Below are 25,518 nucleotides of genomic sequence, written 5' to 3' on the forward strand. Positions count from 1 at the left end.
GTTTTAATTATCTGATATTAACACAGACTCCGACAAAGGTAACTAATGCTTTCCATCTGCAAATGCTACCAAACATTCCTTAAGTAGACTTCCTTACCTACCCAAAATACTTATCTATCCTACCCTGTGTACAGAAGATATGTATCTATTTTTCTCCAGAAGATTAACCCATGGGGTGGTGTTAACCCATCCATTCTTACTAGGCAAGCAGCACTACAGTCCATCAACATATACAGGGGTGTTTTGCAGAACATCTTCGGAGAAAGCAATGTTAATGTTAATGCTAAATCAGTATTTAATTCCATGTTCCAGACAGCAATTCTACCAGTATTGGAATTCTGAAAGCAGCACATGTGCCTGCTGTGAATGCACAGCAAGTCTGGCGTGTTTGGGTCTGCCAGACGTACACCAAAATCAACAGGCAGCTGCCTAAAGCAGTAATCCACAACTGTAAGTTGCAGGGTGGAGGGTTGGCTGGTCTTCCTGTGGGATCCATTTTGGATGAAACCTGAAATCAGCATCCTGGTTGTTTATAGCTTTTCAAGTCCCACCAACACAATTTACAACAGTAGTATATTATCTGCCTCATACAGGCATCAATCCAAGTACTATTAGAAGTTATTTGATATAAACTGATAGTGTAGACTCCTCCTAATGTTTGAGGAAAAAATATGAGAGAGAGAGAATAAAAACCATTAAATAATTGTATGTCACAAGCAAAACAGCAACTTTGAAGTCTAGATCCTCCTTAGCTTCATTTTAATTATAATGTGAATATTAAGATCATATAAATCAGAACAGATGCACCTACAGTATTTGAGATGGTTTGAGCATCCTAGAAAACTACTAGTGAGAAGGCATTCACTAAACAGATTATGCATTCAAACACCTATTCAGAACTGTAGCTTTTTTCTACAGTTCATTCCTGACCCTACTTGAATCCCCACTGAGAGGCTTGCATGGGGGGAGAGAGAAAGAGAACTGCATGGGGCTCCAGCCAGCATTCAGGATAAGAAAAACCCTAACTCCCGTGGCAGTTTACAAGTTACTTCAGTGGTCCTAGGATTTCATCCCCTGATTCAAATCTCCGTTTTGGACAAGGCTGCACAGGAGTTGCTGGACCTGTGAAACAGCAGCAACGTAGCAGGATGCCCAGAGCCACGGGTTAAAGGGTCTGCAGCCATGAGCTCTGCATAGCTTGTAGTTAACAGCATTTCCCTTCCAGTAACACACTGTAATGACTGAATTAGATATGCAGATGAGATTTCATTTGGATTTTCAATATAATTACACAATAAAACACAACATGCTGCCAAGTCAACTCTTCCATATTCACAGACTATAATAATGGACAAAACAAAAGAGGGAGAGGGAGGGTTAAATTCAAGGCCATCATAAACAACAAAGACCACAGGATTTCATAAAGAAATCCCTGTAGAAAGTTCAATTCCTTGTTCTCTTGCAGATCATTTATCCTGAATTAAAGGCCTGCACAGAACAAAAAACCTGCCAAATACTTTGTTAACATGTTATGTAGGCTACAGTCACTATTACGAATATGCACCAAATTGTGGCAAAGCACACGTTAACTGATAGCAATGATTTCTGTGAAGACAGTCTCTCCCTGTAAATTGGCTTTCAGAAACTTTCACAAGACGGACTGGACAGAATCTAGCGAGACATTTGAGGGAAAGAAGAACAATTATTTTTTTAAAAATCTGATTATCAGTATTTATGCTAGCTATTTCATAACCACATGCCAATATCTGCACTCTTTTATATACAAGCTGTTTAGTGAGGCTAGGTTCAAACTCTTCACATGAATATGTTCAGCTCTCTAGTCAATTTAAAACCAAAATAATCATATTAGCTAGACAAGATGCCCAGACTTAAATAACTTCCATTATTAAAGGAAGCCCATGATCGACTTTTTCTAAGATTAAAATGGCATACATCTTAGCCATTGCTAATCACAAGGACTGAGACCAAACTCTCAACATTTGCATATGCTGCGAATATATCCTGTGAGAAAATGTCACAGGGCGAGAAGTACAGAACCACAAGCAGTTCAGAAATCTTTCATCTCTCTGGAGTGGTGCACGAGGGAGTGCTTCTCATAAATAAGATACAAAGAATGACAAATCTTTTTTTTTTTTTTTTTTAAAGAAAGGGACTATACACTTTTTCAAACAAACATATTTCAGGATGCCAATGCAAACAGGAGGTAAAAGCCACAGAAAGATGTTGTGCTTTACCAAAGGAGCAGTTTTCTTTCAGCAAGCCTCTATTAAATACAATCTCTCAATTAATGAGGAATAAGGATTCCCTTATCCCTGTGCGCAGCTGCAGCCAGAGCTGTACCTGTGAGCTCTACCCCCCTATTGACCAGAAGGGGAAAGACCAGAGGCAGACCCCACACCCTATGTGAAAACCCCTTGAAGGGGTTTCAGGGAAATAAATAATTTTATGGGCAACCCAGGCTTCTACCATTACCACCACTGCACCGTCATACATGAGAGGATATTGCCACATAGTATTTTTTCCTTCATATAAAATTTTCTCCAGCAAATGAATAGCTATCACCAAACTTTTCTCATCCTGGTTTTATGAATGTTGCCCATGGACTAGAGGAGAATACAGCAAGGCAGAGACCATCTCATTATATGCTCATCACAAAGCGTAATAGATACCCAGATCTGATCAGTGCTTATTACTCAGCATGAGTGACTGAATGAGTGAAATGGATGGAAACTGCTCCCAGTATTTCTCTCCTGACACCAAATCCACACGTCACTTTGAAAAGAACGAGATGAAGTTCAGCCAAGTATACACTAAGTAGGTGGATGCTGAGGAAGTTTTGAGATATCTCATTACTTCTACTGCTCATTAGTGGATAGGACAGCATATTTCCATCACTTTGTGGTCTTCAAAGATTTTTTTTTAAAACAGAAGTAAAAGGAATAATCAGGATACCATGGCTCACCTGCTCGCTTTGTCATTGAAACAAGCCTACACTGGCAGTTCAAAGCATGTCTGAATTTGCGTTTATCTTACTGAGAAACAATCCATTACCGGCAGCTAATGATCTTTTTTGCCCTAATGAATCTACCTTGAAATGAATCTACCTGGGACTCCGTGCTGTTCACAGTTATTAAAACATGAAAGCTGGACTAACTCTGCTGAGGACATTGATGGTTAACTCTGATGTCAATTAAATGTCAGCTTTATGAACTGGAATCAATTCAGACGATGCTATTCTATCATCATATTAAAGATGATGCATGCAGAAGCTCTTCTCTCAGTGCAGGGGTCCTGGATGTCTACTGGCATATGCCACACTGCAGAGGGGCAGGCCCAAAGGGCAGCTTTGGCATGAGGAAACACAGGTGCCCGGAAAGTGAAGATAACACATCGCTGTTTCTGATAGCATAGAGACGCTTGTGATAGCACAGGCAGAAAGCTACCTGCTGCAAGCCAAGCTTGCACGTGGATCTCCTATGGACAGTCACCATCACAGTATGGGGCAGCTTGTTATTCTTTCTGCTGCTAGTGCTTTTCATAACACATGCATATGATTGAAAAAAACAGTATTTATTTGTAGGTATGCCTGTCCTGAAGCCAAAGTCTTGTTTCACTTGCAAAAGTCACACTCCCCTTTGAAAGGTAACTCTGTCTTTTTACTGTGGGCCAATCCACCGGCTGTTTGCTGCTAGAAATATTCCCCCTTACCTCAGAGTGGTAATTTCACACTCATGTTTAACTGGAATTAATTTATTTTCCTGTTCCTTCAGTGCTAGTGCTAGGCTCTGACAGCTCCCACTTTCCCCAGCACAGCACAGCATCAGTAGATGGTCCCGATCGCTGCTGCATAGCTGCAGAGACTCCCCACCAAAGCACCCAGGTACTTTAATGCCTCCTCAAAGAGGAGGGCCCACAAGCCTTACATCATACAACCTCCAAGAAAACAAAACTACATGCTTTCCCACCTTTCTTTCTCATTAACTAAAATGAGGAGCAGAGCTATATTGCAGCCTTGTGGCAATCAGCACTGGGCAAAGCAGAAGATAGATATGCAAGCAACAGCACTGTTGAGATCCTTCACTCAGTACCCGGTGTGGGGTTTACTGAATAACAATAATAAAAAATACCTCTGCATTGCCATGTGCAATTTTGCTTACCTCCCTTTTTATATGTGAAACATTTATTGTCAGGAGAAAATATTATAAACACCAACTGGAATACAATAAATAAACTGCAAATGTCTATAAAGCTGCCTCTTTACCTGACTGGTGTCAGTTAAGGTAAAATAAATATTACAATCTCTACATAGGGAAAGTTATATAAATAGGTGAGTGGGTTTAAAAACAAAACACAGATCTCAGAAAGTTATATTCACCTGTCAAAGCAAGTAAACTACCAGATGAAAGGGAGGCTAGGTCTGAATATGATTAAAACCTTATTTTTTTCCCCAAAAAGCACAGATTTAGACTTGCTAAGTCTGCATATTTAAAATACACAATAATAAAGATGAGCTATTGAGTCATCACCAATTATTTTAAAAGAGCAAGTTGTTTATTTATAAAGAAACTGACATTTATAAAGAAAGACAAGAAGGACTCATGGTTGAAGAAGCAGTCTTTGGGGTTTGGAGATTTGGGTTTGTTTTTCTAACTTAATTTACTTTGCTTCGTCTCCATTTCTAACTTCAGAAGTATCACATTTCAAATTTTTCCTTTTTGGCTTCCCCTATTGCGGCCTTTAGAGCTTGTGGCAAACTTTTCACACACCTTAACAAGATGTCAACCGTTAACGCCATAGTCCTATCTATTAAACAGGTGAAAGTAAGTAAGTGTTATAACACAAATCGAAGCCTCCCAGCTGCCCAACAGGAAATACCACAAACATCAATTTGTTTAGCTCTTTGGATAATGTCAGGTCCCCAACAACTGGACTAAATGCAGTTAAAATTAAGAGGAAGCTGTGCTGAGTTTTCATAGAGAAGAGGTGAGCACAGACTGCCTTGCGCTTTAGCTGCTGAGCCCCACCAGCAGCCCAGGTGGATAAGGCTGGGGACACTGGTGTTGGCAAGATTTCCAGCATCTCCACCCTGACTTACACTGCCCATGGGAGAAACATGGCTTAATGTCAGGACTCTCCGTGGGCTGCCCTGCATGGATCACAAGCGTAGGTGCATTGCCTCCTCTCCTAAATAACCTCTCCTCCATAATTAGACTTACTCCTTATCTGCAATCTAGCCCAGTATCCTCTTAGAATCATAGAATCATTAAGGTTGGAAAAGACCCTTAAGATCATCGAGCCCAACCGTTAACCTAGCACTGCCAAGTCCACCCAAGCACCACGTCTACCCTTCTTTTAAATAACTCCAGGGAGGGAGACTCAACCACTTCCCTGGGCAGCCTCTTCCAATGCCTGACTATCCTTTCGGTGAAGAAGTTTTTCCTAATAGCCAACCTAAACTTCCCCTGGCAGAGCTTGAGGCCGTTTCCTCTCGTCTATCACTTGTTACTGGGGAGAAGAGACCGACCTCCACCTCACTACAGCCTCCTTTCAGGTAGTTGTAGAGAGCAATAAGGTCTCCCCTCAGCCTCCTCTTCTCCAGGCTAAACAACCCCAGCTCCCTCAGTCGCTCCTCAGAAGACTTGTGCTCTAGACCCTTCACCAACTTCATTGCCCTTCTTTGGACACGCTCCAGCACCTCAATGTCCCTTCTTGTAGTGAGGGGCCCAAAACTGAACACAGTACTTGAGGTGCAGCCTCACCAGTGCTGAGGACAGGGGCACTATCACCTCCCTGGTTCTGCTGGCCACACTATTCCTGATACAAGCCAGGATGCCATTGGCCCTCTTGGCCACCTGAGCACACTGCTGGCTCATGGTCAGCTGGCTGTCAACCAACACCCCCAGGTCCTTTTCTGCCAGGCAGCTCTCCAGCCACTCCTCTCCAAGCCTGTAGTGTTGCATGGGGTTGTTCTGACCCAAGTGCAGGAGCCGGCACTTAGCCTTGTTGAATCCCATGCAGTTGGCCCCGGCCCAACGATCCAGCCTGTCCAGATCCCTCTGTAGAGCCTTCCTACCCTCCATCAGATCGACACTTCTACTCTTAACACACAGAAGAACATCCATGCTGGATCAGACCAACGGTCAGCCTAGCTCAGCATCCTCTGAGACAGTGGCCAAGAGCAGCCCTAAGGCAGAGATCAGTACAGACAGTGGCAAACAGCAGGACAAACAGTAGGACAAAGCTTCCCTGCTCCCAGGAATTTGGGGTTCAGAAGCTTCATAATGTAGAGGTATTTCTTTGTGTTTCATAGCCTGCAACAGACTACAGAGACTGAGGCTGGTGGCGACCTCTGGGGATCCTCCAGTCACTCCTGCTTAGAGCCAGCTCAGCTGCAGCAGATTGCTGAGGGCCATGACCAGTTGGGTTTTGATTATCTCCCAGGATGGAGACCATACAACCTCATGGCAACCTGTTCCAGTGTTTGACCACCTTCACATGACAAAAAGTTTTTTCTTATGTTTCCTGAATTTTTGAGCATTCATATGCTGCTGCAACAAATTCCAGAGCCTGCCTGCCTGAGGAGCCGCACACAAGCCTGGTGCATGGGGTGGAGATTATAAGAAGGGCAATGTTTCTCATGCCTCCCTACACTCTGCATGAGACCACTGCTCTAGCTTAATGTGAAGTAGCGATCTTACAAAGGTTTTAAGATCACAGCAAAGGTCTTAAGACCACAGCATTCATTACCTTTATTGGAATACTCTGAGATATTTCATTTTTTTGGGTTCTGGACTTTCCCTGTGCTGTCCATAAGGATTCCTTTCTTTGTCTGTCTTTGTCATGAGCAGCAGAGGCATCTAGCATTGCTCCATAATGCCCAGAGAAACGAGATAATTCTGTTTACAACTAATTTCTGATAATAAATGCCAAACTATTTCTCATCTCTCAGATTAGAAAAAGTCAGGCAAAATGCAATGATTTGCCAAAAGGTAAATAACCTTTTTGGCATCTTCCATTCTTGGAACTATTCTCATAAATAGCTTTTTTGCTCTTATAGTGCATCTGTTGCATTTATTTCTCCCCTTGCCATGAGACTCCCCATCTGCTGTATACATCTGAAATGGCACCTGATAATTCATGCTAAGAAAGCTGCCTTATATATTCCAGACTTCAGATTCACTTTTTCATAAACATCAGCAGGAATAGAGAAAGATATTAGGAAATCAGACCTAGAATTCTGTGTTCAGAAAATAACGTTGTCCATGTTAAGAAACAAAGAAAGAGAATGGGGCTTTGGGGAGGAGGGGAGGTTTCATCTGACAGTACAGTTCACAGGAGAATACGCATTTAAAATAAGATGAACAGAAGGAGTTAACCAATCACTTGTCATATAGAGGAACAAAAGAGTTTGCCATGATAAGGCTTAAGCCACTGGTTTTGTTCTTTCACTGTGGTTATTTAATGCAAAGAGTATCTTAGAGTTATATTAAAGATGGAAGACCAAATAGGGACAAAAGCTAAGACTGCATGGTCATCCCCAGGCCCTCATGGAGTTTGTTGCACAGTTTTGGATTGGCTCTTGAGAAAGCTCCATTTCTTCTGGAAGAAAAGTTAAGTGAATAATAAAGCAGGTTTTCTACCTTGGTTAAAAGATGGATAAAAGGGTGGAAGTCACACTGTATTCAGGCCATAGAAAGATTACAGGGATTAAGGCGAATACAGTATGACATAACAAGCCCTGTACAAACTTGGATTGGTCCTTTTGACTTTGCTATAATTCAGATAGAACATTGACTCATACACCAAACACTATCCAAAATAAATCATGCACCATATCTAGTGGTAAATGAATTACCCCTGCTCCTCAGAACTTCTCTTTTCATAAACAGCCATCCCTCTAGACAATCTGAAGAGAACTGAGGTGAATTTTCTTTCTGTAACTAGGAGAACCAGGAAACAGAGCTAAAATTCCCATGTAATAAGTTCAATTTCAACAGCTAGAATTTTAATATGGCTACCTAGTTATAGAAGATTTGCTATAAAAAATATACTTGTATTTGCAATGGAATTTTGGATGTTTATAAGCTTAGAAACTGTTACAGAAATGACAAATCAAAAATACTGGCTGTAGGCAAACCAGCTTCCAGTGTTCTTCTGACAATTACTATTACAGAACTTCAGCGTATCAGTTTCACAATCCCTACACCTCTGACTTGTACTACCATGACATCTTCCAACAAGCACGGAGCAAATGGGTTAGATCTACAGGCTGATTTTATAGTCTTCCCTTCAGACTGATTTTCTTGTACTTTCCGGCAATATTTAAGAAAATATTTTTCAATTAATTGAAAGCCATTTAGTGCTCTCACCAAATTACTCCTCAATGAGTCCGGAGCAGATACACTCTCTTTTTCCCGAGTGCCTTTGATTTCTTCTCTGCATGCACAGACATGCACTTAATTAAAACTTTCCATCGAAGTGGCATTAGCTAGACACACAAGGCATACCAAGTTGCTCTTAGGCTTCCTGCCAGAAAGCCAGCAGTGCTGATGCCTTCCTTCATTTACTTTAAAGTGTCAGCAAAGTAGGCAATTTATGACCGCATAAATACAGAGCCAACAACCTATGACCACTATCTGCGGCAATACAGCACAGACGCAGTCGTTTAGTTGGTCCCGTTCTCTTGGACTGGGCCATGTTGCCAAATACGGAATCAGAACATGCTTTACTAAGCGTCTTCTATAACACCGTAATAAAATAAATCACCAGTATGAGTGTTTAAAAAGGTGTTGGGGAGCAGCATGAACAAATCCCATTATCAGACAATGGGATTTGTTCAGGTATCTACTATCCACCACATTGAAAATTTAACCCCAGGGCTTTATACATACAAGCAGGACGCAGACATACCACATCGTGAAATGAGGTTTGGGTTTTATCAGGATATTGTGATTTTTGTTAGGAAATAAAGATACGGGGAGAAAAGCCTTTTGCTCTGATAGAGTGTTATGATTGTGGGCAGGGATTTAAAAAAGCATCCAAAGAAAGGGAGACATTTGAGAAATCATGTAATTGCCAGAAGCATTTGAAAAAGTCTGTAGGACATGACAACAGCTCTCATTATGTGGTACCAGTTCTGCTTCGTAAGGTTTCAGAAATGTATCTGGAAAGCAAGCCCCGAGAGAAAATGTATTTCTGACCACCAGTGTAGCTATTCTTACATGTGAAAGATGCAGCAGAGTCTAGATGATGCCACTTAGCTCTGTTAGGTGCTGACTGTCATACGTGTGCCTTTCACATTTCAGTTGAAATTAAACTAGAGTGGGTTTAAATTGAGACAAGGTTTCATGTGTGGCAGCACTGAAAATTCTCTAATCTACAGACTTCATTTCCTAAAAATGAGAAAAATCTTACAAAGTTATTTTTACAGCCCGAATCTAACAGGAGCAGTTCTGCTAAGACTGGAAACATACCAACAACTGGAGATATCTGCAGGGCACTGAGGCCCAAGCTCAGCACAAAATCTGAGCATGAGGAAAAGTTCATCCCTGTCTGGGAAATATCTTCATGCTTTCACGTGCAAGAAGATATGACTGAACTGGGGCATGACTACCTTCAACTGACTTCATCATTCAGCAAGACTGACCTTCAGTTTATACCTTGGCATATTTTTCTTCCAAATGCATTTCTTGAAAATCAAAACCAAGCAACATTTTCCTCATCCTGCATACTCTTGGTAAAGAGTATTGTTAGAAAATTCAGGTGAAATCCTAACTTATAGAATAAGAGCAAAAGAATTTCACTGACTTCAGAAATGCCAGGGTTTTGCCCTTCAGCAGGAGCTTGAACAGGGTGTAACGGGGAACACACGCCTGCACGCTGAAGAGCCCAGCCACATACACGACATGCCTTAAGGGTCTTGCTCAGAAACTCTGTGCCTCCTGAATCTTCTAAAGCATAAGGGAACTGGAAACAGGACAAGAAAGGTGTTTGCCGTTTTGCTCACACACTAATTGCTTGAGATCAACTGAAGACGTAAATAAACACACAAGCATTCCAATGCAAAGAAAAAAAAATCCCATCACTGAGATGTTAGGTCCTCTTTGTAATTTAAAGTGCCAGCCACTTTTGAAGAAGGAACTACATTATTAAAGGTTATACCTGAAGTGCAAGGGTAATCCTATAATTAAAGAATCTGCAGGCAATAATCAGACACTCTTACAAAACCTCCAAGACATAGCAAAGAAATACAATAGGAGAATTAAATAATTTTGAGTATTAGAGCTACAGTATGAAGTTGGTGTAGAACTGGAGATGACTTTCTCTAACAAAAAGATACATGCCAGGCTGGCTGGTTAGCCCATGCAAATGCCTTTGAAAGGCTCTACACAAGATGGAGTAGAGCCTTATTGTAAAATCAACTTCTGTAAAAATAAAATTGATAAAATGTTAATCACTTAAGCTAAATTTAAACAGACTTAAATTTCTTCTATATTTTCATTTGTAATAACATAGATTACATCCAAATATTCATTCACATTTTATAATTAAGGATGCAGTGGCTTGAAGCAAATTTTTAAAAGCTGTTCATCATAGCTTAAAATTTTTGTGATTTTATTTGTATGTATAGGAAGCCAAATTTTTATTAGATGGACTGGTAAACTAAAAATACGTATTTTCTATATTTTGTTATATATGTAACCATTTAATTGGAGCTTAAGCTCCAGTATAGGAACACAAATTGGGCTTTTTACATTGTACTGGGTCTGGCTGGGATGGAGTTAATTTTCTTCATAGCAGCCCGTATGGTGCTGTGTTTTGGATCTGTGATTAAAACAGTGTTGATAACACATCAATGTTTTGGCTATTGCTTAGGCAGTGTCAAGTCCTTCTCTGTTTCCCACTCTGTCCCCCTGTTTTGCCCCCACACACGTAGGCTGGGGGGCGGGCAAGAAGCTGGGAGGACACACCACAGCTGGGACAGCTGACCAGAAGTGACCAAAGGGATATTCCACACCCATACGATGTTGTGCTCAGCAATAAAAGCTGAAGGAAAGGAAAAGGAAGGGGAGACATTTGTGGTTATAGCATTTGCCTTCTAAAGTAACAATTATATGTGTTGACACCCTGCTTTCCAGAAAGTGGTTAAACATCTGCCTGACAATGGGAAGCAGTGAATGAATTCTTTATTTTCCTTTGTTTGTGCACTTTTGCTTCACCTATTACTCTTTCTTTATCTTGATCCACGAATCTTCTTACCTTCCTTATCTTTTCTCCCCATCCCATGGGACAGTGGAGTGAGTGAGCAGCTGCGCGAGTGTTTGGTTGTTGGCTGAGGTGAACCCACGATATAATCTGCAAACTCTTCGGGACTTTTTTTGCAGATCCATGGCAAATCAAATTTTTGTTATCTTACTACTTCATTAGTTACACATTGCTACTTTGGGGTTTAATTTCTTTATTACAAGAGGAAGTAAAGAAGATCAAAACTCTCTTCCCTCCAGTAGGAGGAGTAATATGCAGAGAATTGAGACTCAAGGAAGCTATCCGAGGATAAGGTTTCGAGAAGTGTATGTTGAAGGCAGCTACGGTGTTGCAGAAGCCCAAGTGCAGAGTCCTGGATGGACCTGGTCACAAGGAGATCATTAAGAATTCTGGTGAATTGAGTCCAAGTGGGTAAACTGAGTGCAAGAGGCAGAAGATGCACAGCAGATGCTCAGAGAAGGTAGAGACAGAAAACAGGAAACTGGGTGCCACGGGATCAGAGAAAGCAGTGTGTGGCAAATACCAGTCCAATGAAAAAGGGAAAACTAAGCACATGGAAGACTTGACAAAGAAAACACCTGACAAAGATAAATTGCCAGTCTACAGGGAAGCTGAAGTTCTGCTGTACGGTTAAGTTCTGGAGCTACAAACACATAAAGCTCTCAAGAAATACAGGGAACTTGGCCCCTTACATCCTGGATCAACTGGCACCGGGGTAGCATGAACATTTAAGGTGAAGAAGAAAAATCTTCCCTGCTGCTATCTGATGTGAGCAAGAAATCATTCATAACTGGATCAACATGCTCAGCTCTACTTCCTCTCCTTCTTGCGTACCCACATCTAGAAAAAATGCTGCTGAGAAAAGCTGTGGGTTATCAGAAGAGAGCCACACTCTGTCGGAAGGATGAATTCTGCAACAGAGAGACCACGTATGCACTGAAGGCTTGAGTTAGCCCATCTGAACAGTGATGTGATCTATTAACAAATCTGAGCTCTCATTAAGCATAGCACAGGCTGGAAAAAATGGCCAGGTGTGTAAAAGGGAAAAAAAAACCCAAAACTTGAAAACCAAGAGACAGTCAGTTCAGGATGTTACACATTCTGTTGCCCTATATACATCTGTATACTAGACTCTGTCTGTTCTGGTTGAATTAGAAACCAAGTCCCACAGCTGCCTTACCATTTTGCATTATTCAGCCTCCAGGCCCCAAAGCAACAAAACAGTGCCAGACATCATTGGAAGTTCATATTTAGGAAATGGTAGTAAACTTAAAAGAGTCAATGTCAATTGATATTATTTTGCCGTTCACTACCATAACAAAAGTTCAGCAGTAAGAAAACTAATTCCATAACAGAGCAGAAGAGACAAAGCATGTTATAGCTTCGTTCAAGTAGTGTCGCTTCCAATCAAAAAGCGAAAGAAAAAGGATAGTGAGCACCATGTGAATTTAGGTCAAACCAGATAATTATTTTTGTACACTTACAAATCCCAAAGAAAAGAACTTTGACACACACTCTTAGTGTTCAGCAATGGACAGTTTCATGGCCATGCTTTAGAACCTGGCAGAGGTATCAGAACAAACACAGGAATGGTCCAGGACTAATGCCAATAAAACCCATTAAATTTAGAAACCATGTGTAAACACAGCCTTTCTGCAGCTAAGGGGAAAGAAGAAACTAAGCTTACATTGTTTTGAAAACACTACAGTCTGTTCATATCAGAAGCTTGTAAATGAACACTATTTCCTTAACATTCTGATCAAAACCAGATATAAGAATAGGAAGTCAGTAACTGTCAGTGACTAAAAAGCTGATGTGTCTTTCCAAATCTCTTCAACCTCCTTCTATACCAGCCACATTACTTGCCCAGCTCAGCTATCATCTAAGATTATAAACATGCCAATATAAGTAGACCTTGGAAGAAAGGTTCGTTTTTCTAATTATCACAGGACTCAAATTGCTGCCGACAGACCTCACCTAAGAAAATTTACTATAACTTTCCAGGATGGTTGATTGGAATATGATTTGGAAAGAAAACCATTTGCCTCCAGAAGCAACTGCTGTGTTATGAAACTCTTGGACCACTGGCCAAGGCTGTCAGCACTGCCATTCACCCAACCTGGCCATCCACCATGAAGCACCAAACCAGCCATCAGCACATAATGGAAGCTACCAGCTGCATTAGCCACCAGCGCCTCAGGCTGGAGTCACACCCTATAAATAAAGTGCTCTTCACAAAGAAGACTGCAATAAAAATAAAATCTGAGTTCACATCAGGGTGATCAGGGTGCCTGAAGATCAGAGTCCTTTCCTCTTTTTGTTCGCCTTTTCTTTCTTTCCTCCAAAATAGTTCGAATTAAACCTGGTAACGCTAGCCCTCAACAGCCTAAGCGCTGGCAACAGATCACACAAGCTCTAGCTGCTCTCTTAGCTCTACAGACCTTCTTGAGGTTCAAACCCATGAAGGGGGAAGGAGACACCACACACTTATGGCAGGAGACAACTCAGACAGACATGGATGTGGCAGCTAACTACTAGTGGGGGTTTGTGCACTTCACAGGACCAAGGTGGTATCCTCCACAAGCCCAATTCAAACATATGCCATGTGCAAGGCTCCTCAAAAAAGGGACAAATGGATGCAGCTCCAGAAATGGAGCCGTATCGCATATTCGCTTAAGCAAATGTCCTCATACTTCTCACCTCCTGCTTCTTACAATTGCTTCCTTCAGTCTGCTAAACTCATTTAGGGACCACATGGCTGGGCACTGGGGGTTAGATTTGTCACTTAGGCCATCTTTTGAAGCACTCCAATCTAGGCTAGAGAAGGAAAAGAGAACTGAGCACGCCATCCAGGAGAAATATTCTCCGGCTGCGTGGACGTAGTTTAAATGAGTTATACAACATAAGGTTTCCAAACTGAAGAACGTATTTAACCACAGGTTAGAGTACCCCTGAATATCATGATGCCAGTGGTAGGTAGACAGTCAGACAGAGTGTACTGCAAATCCTGAGGATGTGCTAATTTGGGGCCTTATCTTTGCAGAGCAACTTCCACACATAAAGTTAGTTCCCACAAAATAAAAATCCCTTCTCTGAAGCCATTTACATACTTTCCCCTTCCACAGGAGGACAATGGTATCAGCAATTGCTCTTGCAAGACTGAAATAAGTACACAACATGAATAATACAACACATCAGAAACTCATTGGTATACATACTGACCTCTGCTATTTCAATGCTGGTGTCTATTGTAGATCTAATTAATTGGAGAAAAATTAACACAATAAAGAAAAAGATGAGAGCAGAATACAACACAGAGAAACCACAATAGTTCAGTATTTAAAAGCACGGGATCAGCTCTCAAATTAAATTGAAATCAAGAGGAATTCACCTCTTGGTTAGAAACGTCAGCTCACATTAACAACACGGCTTCCTCTAAAGCAGCTGAGAAATGTCTTCCTCACATGTGAATTTTTGTCAAAGCTGTTCCAATAGGACAGTCACTTTTATCAGCTTCATTATTCAGTCCATTCAACAGGGATTATCCAGTAAAAATAAACTTTGTATGCAAAATTAAGAGAAAGGTATAAATAAAAAAAGGAGCTGAGATACTATATACCTGATAACTTCCAAAGATCTGGTGACAGGAGATAATTCAGTTTTTGAGTCAGAGTTTTGTAATTTTGTTAAATGTTTTGTGGAAATTATAATTAGCAATGTAGTATTAGAACTAATTAAAAATTAATTTTACAAGAAAATAAACCTTAAATCTTCCTTTCCTATAGAAAAATAGCTTTGTTCTTTGTGATATTTCCAAGTAAATACAGTATTTCTTTTTAGAAAGAGAATTAACGTATCAAGCCAATATTTTCAAAAACTCTCAATAGTTTTAGGCAGTCTATTTGTAGGAGTTTATAACCTTTAAAATGATCAATAAAACATTAAGATTTTCCTGCTCACAATTAACAGTGCTTTATGAAAATGAACTTCAAAATGCACTGCAATTGGGAGAACAAAATACCTGACAAGTACTCAGTTACGGCCTAACTAAAATATGATACCAATCTCAAGAATATTTGATGCAATTTCCCAGTTTACACATAGGAGTCTACTATTATGGAAGTCCGCTCTGCCTCTTTCCCTCCTGGAAGCAGGAAATCCTTTATTTACTGTAAGTGGTTCAAAACAGCCTGCATAAAGTGAGAAATAGCAGAACACAGTACAGTGGAGAGGCAAAGAACTTCTGTTCTCCAGATGTGCCTTTTTTCATAAAAACTCTTGTTTGCAGACATGACAGAGAATTTCATATTGTCTGTAATATCCCTTATGAAGAATTTTCATTTGCATAGTAATCAAGATTCAGTCTGGGAGAAAAAAAATATAAAGAATGAAATTTCAAGGCTACCAATCAAGCACAATTCTTCATTTTGCCATTACTTTATAATGCTAAGAAAGATAGAGACTATTCTGAGAGTAAAAAAATGTTTAGATCAGCCCAGAAGGAGTTCATATGGGGTAATATTAAACAGTGACAAAAATAACTAACCCACCTGAATATAATCTAATATAACAATTTTTTTCACTTAGCAGAATATCTTTGGTTAACTTAAATGTTAATATTATGCAGAGGCAATCAATTAAAAGCAGAAATCCTCAAACGGAAAGTTTGCAATTCCGCTACTGTACCCTCAGCAACAGTTATCTTAAACTCATCATACTGACAAAACAACAGATTCTGTACTTACCTAAAAATAAGACCAAAGTTTACTTTTCCTGAAAAGTTACCCTAAAAATGTACTGCATTTGCATCTTGTATACAAGGTAACAGAGTCTGGAGTCAAATGCCAATACCACTTCAGAGAGACAGAAAATAGCCCGTTGATTTTGTTGCCGTGTGAGGCAGCAGTGCCCGTGCTTGCAGGAGCACAAGGGACCGGGCAGCCCCTGGTAGCATCCTGACTCAGACGAGGCTGCAGCTCGCACTGAAGCCTTGCGCAGCTGGTGCAGGAGCTGATGCCTCAAAAAACCAAGCTGCTGCTTCTCATTATTTGCCACCCCTGATTCCTGCAGGCATGCAAGATGCTGCTTCATATGTGCTAGTTCTTAAGGGCAAGCTAGCCTCCCCTCTTCCCAACAATTCAGAAGAGGTGAGCTACTTCTCCAGGAACCAGAGTAAAGGTGCTCTGCCACTGCACAGGGCAAACGTTTCACTAGGCTGCCATGCGACTAGGGCACAAATGTTGAAGTCCTTGACTAGCTTATACTAAACACCTAAAAGCCTATCAACAAGAAAAAAGTCGGGGAGTTCACACAGGGGAGGAATGGTCTGTAGTATCTTTGTTCCACGGAGAAATCACACTGTCCTGCGGAAGACCCATAGGTGCAGAAGCTGGTACCTGGCAAGGTGCCTCAGGTGCCGCAACAGCTTGTGCAGGCTGCAGAAACTGGGGGGGGGAAGCAAGGCCATGCTGTCTGCTGATGGATACAGGAGCAGAACTGCACCACCTGATGCTTAAGAGGAGCACTTAAAGAGTGCGGGAACTAGAGAGCATGGATTCAAAAATATTGATTTTTGAGTCTTATGGGGTATGACATTGAATCATGCAGAATGAATAAGAGATGGAGGTTACCTTATATTCAGTATGGACTCCCTAAAATGGCAGAAAAGAACCTATCTTACACTGGTGCTTTGTTGTTCTGGTGTTATTTTCGGTACCCAGAAAGCAGGAGGGATGCCCTCCAGCACTAGTACAGTGTCTTCTTTGGAAGTCTTGCTTCCCATAATGAACCCATAATGCTATGGGTCACTTCCCATAGTGACCCATAATGCTTTGGGGATACTATTTGCCTGTGTGCTAAATGGCCTGTATGCCACATACCTGTCAATTAAAGTAGATCAGAGCTGTACAGCAAATAAAAACCAACCAATATAACAGAAAGAGCAATATATCCAGCTCATGTATTTTGTATAACAATGCATTCAGAAAATATAATGTTTTCAGAGTAGAGTCACAACAGCTATACTATTTTTTGGAGATGAAAAGCATAACAAAAAGGTGAAAACTGACCTCTTAGTGCCAAACATAATGGTGCAGGCTTGTTTCACATTTATGAATGCACTGCTCTGCACAAGGCTGTTTCTGTTGACCTGGATGAGAAGAGAGAGACAGATTTTTAGACCACGCAACTCAGGACCTTGATTTTAATATCCTGAACAATAAGTACATTAGTAAACATCTTCTAGTGCAACTTCAGAGAATATCTGGCAATTTTATAGAAATACAAAGGTTAGAAAAACAATGTAAAGGTTAACAAACAAAAGATAAAAGTTAAAAAACCTAAGACCATAACCTACCGGTAGAGTTTAAACCTAAGGTTGTTAGAGCAGTTACTCAACAAAAGGTTTAGGTGTAATGCTATCTGGTAGTGCGACATCTAAAAGCCCCTGCCTCTGAAAGGAGAATTCATGTGCCTGAGTGAAATTCAGGTGCCTCAAAGCAACTAAATAAGATCTTCCTGAATTGCCAGCTATACAAATTTACACCTTACTTGCATTTTGGTGCTCAATTTGTTGAACTGAATTTACCTTAGTAAATTAGTCATGAGTCATTTTTCCAGAAAGAAACCCTTAATATAAATAAGAAAATTCCTGAAGTGGGCCTACGAAGTATGGCCCTCAGGAAATGTTATTATTTGAACAAAAAAAAAAGCCAACCTTTATATGAAAAATAAAAATACAAAAATATTATAGAATAATAGAACAATTAAGTTGGGAGGAACTGCCCAGTCCAACCCTCAGCTCAAAGCAGGTGTGATCAGATCAAGTTGCTCAGGGCTATGTCCAGTTGAGTCTTGAACACCTGCACAACCTCTCTGGGCAACCAGTTCCAGTACTTCACCACCACCACTGTTAAAACATTCTTCCTAATACCTAATCAGAATTTTCCATGTTACAAGTTGTGTCCACTGCCTCTTATCGTATCACTGTATACCTTCAAGAAAAGTCTAGCTCTTTATATTCCTCTATATCCTCCACTCTGGTTCTCATTGACAGCACTAAGGTCTCCTCTTGGCCGTCTCTTCTTACAGCTGAGCTGAGCCAGCTCTCTTGGCCTCACATCGTATGCCATGTGCTCCCTGACCACCCTATTTGGTCTCCATAACTCAACATCCTTCCTGTTGTAGGGAACCCAAAACTGGACATGGTGTTCCGCAGTCAGTCTCACAGATGCCAAATAGAGGGAAAGGATCTTTCCCTGACCTGCTGGCTACACTCCTACCCATGCAGCCGAGGAATGCAGGTGACTTTCTTTGCTGTAGGGGCACGCTCCTGGCTCATGCTCAAATTGCTGTTCACGAGGTCTTTCAGATCCCTTTCTGCAGCACTGCTTCCCAGGCAGGTCTCCAGCCCATCCTTTTACGCAGGGTTATTCCATCCCATGGGCAAGACCTTGCATTTGCTTTTGCTGAACTTAGTAAGGTTCCTGTCAGCCCATCTCTCCAACCTGCCCAGGTCTCCCTGAAGAGCAGCACTGCCCTCTAGCACATTGACTGCTGCCTGCAATTTGATGTCATCCACAAACTTGCTGAGACTCCACTCCGTCCCATCACTGATGTCATTAATGAAGATACTAAACAGTGTTGGTCCCAGTACTGAACTCAGAGGGACCCCACTAGTTACTAGTTGGGTGTGACATTTGCTGTTTTCCAGTCATCAAGAACATTCCCCAGTTGCCATGACTTTTCAAAGATGAGAGAGCAGCCTCGCAAAGACATCAGCCAGCTCCTTCAACACCCTTGAGCACATCCCATCTGGTCCTGTGGACTTGTGTCCGTCCAAGTGGGCTAAGTGATCCCTACTGCTGTTTTCCTCTACTCCAGGTACTGCTTCCCTCTGCTAGGAGGCTCAGGCACCTGGGAGGCCTGAGGACAAGTCTCTCCAGCAAAATCCGAGGCAAAAAAGGCATTGAGTACTTCAGCCTTTTTTCCACACAGCCACACTGAGCAATGGGCTCATGCTCCCCTTGCTTTCCCTTTTGCTGCCAATGTACTTAGAGAAACCTTTCTTGTTGCCCTTCACCTCCTTGGCTAGTTTTGATTCCAGCTGAGCTTTGGTTTTGCCAACTGTATTTCTACATGGATAAACTCCTAATTCCTACCACTTTTTGCCATGCTAAGTGTGTTTGGTAAGGTGAGGCAGGAGCTTTCCTTCTGTTGCCCAAAGTCATTAGCTTCCCCCCTCTTCTGTCCTGAGAGCCACCCTCCATTACTTGTTCACCCATGGTTTGCATCTGTCCCTCCATCCTCACTTTGCATGGCTCAGGCTCCTATCTTTGCAGAGTTTTTGTGAAGACCCCAGGTATCTCCTCCACACTGTCCTGGTCATGTATGGTCTGCTCATCTCTTCTGCAGCTCCTTCCCCACGCAAGTCAGCACTTCGCTCGGTGTGCCTGTCCCCAGGAGAGGCCCCTATCACCCCAATCCCAGGAGAGGCCCCAAGTGCTCTGCAGCCCCACAGCAGGACAGCGGCAGCCTCCCTCAGTGAGCCACCTGGGTCGAGGCCTCCAACGTGCCAAGGACAAGCCGGTGCCAGGGAACATCCCTGTGGGGTGTTGAGACCATCACTGTACACCCTCCAAGCCACCCCAGGCAAGTTTAAGCAGAGATGCTCTGTGTCCCTGCTGTGCTAAGGGCTGCGACAAGGGTGTCGCTGCTGCTCCCCATGAGCTTAGCCCTCCCAAAGCAGGAATTGGCCATTTCCAGCCGCAGCCTGGATGCGAAGGTGCCAGATGCAGCTCCCAGCAGAACTGGAAGCAGAGGCTCAAACTGCTGCACAAACTGAGAAAAGCAACCATGAAGAGCCGCCCCGGCAGCACTCTGGGTGCCCTGCATGATCCCAGCCACACACACCGAGTCCCTTTTGCAGCCCCTGTTCACAGCGCTCCGGTCCTTCACTGCCTAAGGAGCAGCTAAATAGCAACTGGAAAGCACAAGCAGGTACCAGCCCCTCCAGCTCAAGGCTTTCCCCACCAGGTCCCTTCCCACAAGACTGGAACAGTCACGACCTTGGTTCACTTCTCTTGTGAATGCCATCTCACACGCCCACTGCCCTCACAACATGTAATTTTGATGCTAATGAAACCTTTCTGCCCTACTCTCAAATGTTCAATTTAAAGCAAAAAGACGTAGCTCACAAAATGAAAAATTCTGTCCTAGTTTAGTTGATTTTTTAAATGTAAATGTGCAATCTAAATACAAATGTTTTGTTCATCAGGAAGAAGCTGTGATTACATGATCTTGACTGACAGGAGGATTTTTGTCTACAAACTCCCTCCTAAATTCGTAAGATGCTCAAGGGGACTTCACATCTCCATGTCACACCAGATAAAATGGCACCAGGTAAAATGTCTTGTTACCTCCAGGCAAGGAAGTAGTATTTTCAGAGCACCATATTTCATTATGGGTTTGGACAGTGACATTTTTGTCTCAATTTACCAGTTGCTCTTAAAGCATTTCCTCTTTTGTTTTGTGTAGGGCTTTTTGTTCTGGTGTGGCTCCTTCACAGCTGCAAAGAGTCAAAGGGAACCTCCCTCTTCCTGTCCATGCCTTCTCGTTCCAGAATCACAGCCTGGCAGCTGGGCAAGCAACACAAATATCATCAGCCTGAAGTACATTTTCCTTCCCATGCAATCATTCTCCCTGCCACTCACTGACATCAGTCGCTCTACATTGACAGCATAACAAATGCATGCTTCAAGTTAGCTGTCTTGATTGGGAATTTCTAAGGCCTCTAAGTAAGCCAAGTGTCCACTCCAATTGAAAATAAATAGATTTGGGGCACGCACATTCCCTGCATGTCTTGGGAAATCACACTCCAGTTCCCTGTTTACGATTGTCAGGCTAACTGGGAGCCTAAGCTGTGCCTACACTGTCAGACATGCAGCTCAGAGACGGAACATGGATGAAATTAAGGACTGCAACTCAGCCTCTGCCCCAGTGCACACATTAAGTATCTCAAGCCATTTGGACAGCTGATTATACAATGTGGAGCCTAAATCTGTAAATGCACTAAAAAGATCTGAGTCAGGCATTCCTTTTCTCTTAGAAGTAGCAAGGTTCAAGCTCCTTAATTTAATTTTCAGAGGTATTTAGGTTGTGACCTGGAAGTCCAGGTCCCGTATTTGAAAATGACAGTCACTTACGAGTGCAGACCACGAGCATCAATGAAACTTTGACACTGAAAATTTTAACCCCAGTTTATTCAATCATTTGATGATCATCTCTGTTTCCACTACAGAGCACCATTCACAAGGATTTATTGTATTTTAAGCATCTTACATTAGTAGGTAAGACTGCCTTTATGTTTGTAAGAACTTTCACTGAAGGGCTCTGATGCTTTCTGTCTCTTCTTGGCTATAAATGATAATGTTAGTGATGACATAAGGTACTGTAGTTTTTCAGAAAACAGCACAAGCTATTTGAGGAAAACCAACAGGTATAAAATTGCTGAGTAGCTGAAGCGTCCTCCCTTGAAGGTGACCAGTGCAAAAGTCAGAAGAGCAAGGTGTTGGGTATGTTGCCACCTATCTCAGCAGAAACTTTGCTGGCAGCACCACCTTCCCTTTCCTTGAGGCACAACTATATCCTTTTTTGAAAAAAAGACTGATACGGTCACCAAATATATTAAATGAAACATTAATTTGGACTTTGGACATTTTTTCCCTCGCACAGAAAGTTTTTGCAAAGAAATGTTTCCCATAGCATTTCACTGGCTTAGCAAGGGTAACTGTGTGTCAGCTACTGCCTTTCAGCTGAACCTCATCCCTCTCTGGTGGAAGGTACCGTCCTCAGGGCAAAGTGGCAGAACAGCCTGGGAGAACCGTCCTCTCTCTCTTCTAGACAGCCACATTAAACTGCTACAAAAGGCTGCTTAAAGTAAGCAGACTCACTTTGCATTGGAGCAGATGAGAAGTATCATTTATCTGCTTGGAGATAAATTCTGAAGGCTACGACTTCCAAAATGAGGAACTTCTTAGTAGCAATAGTGATTTCTAAAATGATGTCTTAAAGATGCCATTTTATATAGTAAAACTGGCACAAAAACTCAGTCATCCTTTTCATTTACACCATATATATTTAATCATAATTTACTAAGATTCACACTGACTGCTCAAACCCAAGCAAATCTGTGCACACATATCGAGAATAAAAATATTTTCTGTCAAGAAACAATTGTATTATAGTGATAAATATGGCATAAAATATTCATACATAATTTCAAAAGATCTTTATCAGTGACCTGGAGGAGGCAACAGACTGCACTGTCATCAGGTTTGCAGATGGCACCAAATTAGGGGAGACCAGTTGATATGCTTAAGGGCAGGGCTGTCATCCAGGGAGACTTGGACAGGCTGGAGGGATGAGCTGACAGGGACCTTATGAAATTCAGCAAGGACAAATACAAAGCCCTGCACTTGGGAAGGAAGAAACTCTTGCAATGGTACAGGCTGGGCACGGCCTGGCTGGAAGGGCCCTGGGGGCAGCAAGCGGAGCGCAAGCCAGCAGCATGCCCTGGCACAGAAACGGCGAACAGCACCCCGGACTTTATTAGCAGGAGCATGGCCAGCAGATAGAGGGAAGGGATCATCCCCCTTTATTCAAAAATCATCATACCATTCCTGAAATACTGCATCCAGCTTTGCAACCTGCCCTCAATGCAAGAAGGACACTGGTAAACTGGACCAAGCTCAGCGTAGGGCCCCCAGGCCAGTCAGGCTGGAGCACCTGCCCTGTAAGGAGAGGCCGGGGGAGCTGGGCTGCTCCAGCCAGGAGAGGGGGTGGCTTCAGGGGACCTAATAGCTTTTTCCAGTACTAACAGGGAGGTTATCGAGAAGATGGAGCCAGCCTCTTCACAGTGATGCATGGTGGAAGGAGGAGAGACAGCAGGTGTGAACTGAAACAAGAGGCTTCGACTGGATATAAAAGAGGTACTTTTTACCGTGACCACAGTTAAGCAGTGGACCATATTGCCCAGAGAGGCTGTGCAGCCTCCCTCCTTCGAGCTTCTCAAAACCTCTCTGAATAAAGCCCTGAGCAACCTGGACTGATCTCACAGCTGACTGTGCTTGGAACAGGAGGATGGACCAGAGCCCTTCTGAGGTCCCGTCCAACTTGAGTTATCCTGTGATCCTATGAGTCTATGTATAAAGCAGGAAAAAAATGGAAGGGGATGTGAAATGATGGTTGAAGCTGGGGTAATTAAAATATAATGCTGGTACAAGTACGATAACAGGATGATTGCAGATGATTCTTTGTTTTAAGGAAATAGCAAGAAGAGAACACTTTAAAATTTCTCTTCTGAAAGGTTAGAAAAACAAATTATATTAAATTCCTCTCAGAAAAGGTGCATTCAGTATCTCTATATACAGGACTAAAAGCAGCAAACAGGAACAAAATATATCAAAATATAAAGCTGACTTAGTTGAGTTGAAAGATATTGAAAGATAGGAGGGGGCAATAAGCAGATGAGGCAAGACCTGAGAAATTAAACACTACTATGCACAGTAAGCCTTGAAAAGTAAGAGCAAGAAAAATATAAAAAATAGTAAAATAAGAGAGAAAACTCTAGTTCAATACTTAGGCAAGTAAAAATGAACATGGATTTACACAGAACAGGTCATGCTTACTTAAGTTACAGTATGATGAAGTGACAACGAGAGCTAATGAGGATGAAACAATTTTTGCACTTCAGGAAAGGTTTGATATACTGCCACATTAAAGACAATATGTGATAGCTTTTGATATAAGTATTATGGTTGCAGTAAAATGGAAAGGAAAATTCTAAGAAAGACTCGGCAGTCAGTTAATTCAAGCTATCTCTGGAAAGAGACTGCTGAGAAACAAATCAACAGACAAGCAAAGCATGAAGTTAACTAGAAATATTCCTAATTCTACCCTTGCCGCAAAACAATCAGTCAGTGGAAACAAAATTTCTCTATTTACCAAAACCAGTTACTGCTGTACTTCACTAATCATAATCACTTTAAAAAACCCAACCAAACATTACTAACAGTGTAAGAGAAACTAAGGCTCTTAAACATTATTCAAACTTCACAAGTATGTCACGAAGTGCCCATACAACATTTAACAAATACATTGCTCTAAGGTCTTTATATTATTTTAATTTTATATTATATTATTTCATTAAACAGTATATTTAATATATAATTTAATATATATTAAATATTATATTGTTTAATTATATTATTTCTATTTATATTATATATATCTCGCACCCCAACGGCAGGGCCTCTGTGTTGGTGGGTCCCGTCAAAAGACTGCAATACTACCCAAACACTTTCCTGTACTCAGCTAGTTCACCTACTAAACCACATTACATTTATTTTGCTACACTGTCCTTTCATAGGTTTGAGGCCTTTTGAGTAATTTCACCCAATGCTATCAGAGATTAAAAACATGTAATCTTGGAATTCAGTGTTTCTCAACAATATAGCATCAAACCTAAATACCATACTTTATTAAAAGTTACTGATTTTCTGGCACTCAGAAAAAAACATTCTGATAAACTCACCAACACCCTTAGAGATACCAAAAGACAAAAAAAAAAAACACAGAAGAAAAGGATACGATCACCTACACATGCCCAGCAGAACATTTTTCGTAGGTCAGTGCTTTTCTCCTTCCCTCTGCCTTGAAAATGTTGGCTTTCTCCTGCAGCTGTCTGCCCTCTTCCATACCTAAGGAACTGTATACACTATTTTAATCTAACAGTCTGAACTGCTCAGAGTAAAAGGAGCCAAGTGATATGCAGATACATCCGAAACTTATAAAGCAAGAAAACATCACCTGAATTTTCAAGTACTTTACACAGCAGTGTAAAAAAACTAATGCACAAAGCAATGTGAGAAACAGTTTTACAGCAAGTAGCCCTTTTCACTATAATAGGATACTCAGGCAGGATCACAACATCTTCCCAAAAGCTATGCTTCAAAAAACACAAGCTATGTCTAGTCAAAGACACTAGGATCATACAGGGTTAACCAGAAGAAATGTAATGGCCCGTGTATATAAAGAGTGAGATTGATTACTTCTGGCGTTACACTCTGTGAAACTGCTTCAGATCACTTATTTCAGCCTTTTTAGTATATTGCACAACCAACCATTTCAAAATGAAAACAAGTAATTTCTTCAAAACTTTACGAAACACGCAAC

The 25,518-nt window shown here is 41.6% G+C and overlaps 1 protein-coding gene across 5 annotated transcripts in view; it reads right to left on the reverse strand.

The window, feature by feature from the left end:
* OXR1 (oxidation resistance 1) overlaps positions 1–25,518 on the reverse strand; it is a 301,246-nt gene that overhangs the window by 242,526 nt on the left and 33,202 nt on the right. For 4 of the 5 annotated variants that reach the window (XM_087747554.1, XM_087747582.1, XM_087747562.1 and 1 more), the window contains exon 2: positions 17,355–17,434. In XM_087747554.1, the coding sequence (XP_087603680.1) occupies positions 17,355–17,371 (17 nt within the window). In that variant the 5' untranslated portion in view covers positions 17,372–17,434. Of the gene's footprint in view, positions 1–17,354; positions 17,435–25,518 lie in introns of those variants that run through there. The other variant, XM_087747548.1, reaches the window with a different exon arrangement.

The sequence above is a fragment of the Nipponia nippon genome, unplaced genomic scaffold, assembly GCF_047370975.1.
Source record: "Nipponia nippon isolate SJK-2023a ecotype South Korea unplaced genomic scaffold, ASM4737097v1 scaffold_1, whole genome shotgun sequence".
NCBI classification, from domain to species: domain Eukaryota; kingdom Metazoa; phylum Chordata; class Aves; order Pelecaniformes; family Threskiornithidae; genus Nipponia; species Nipponia nippon.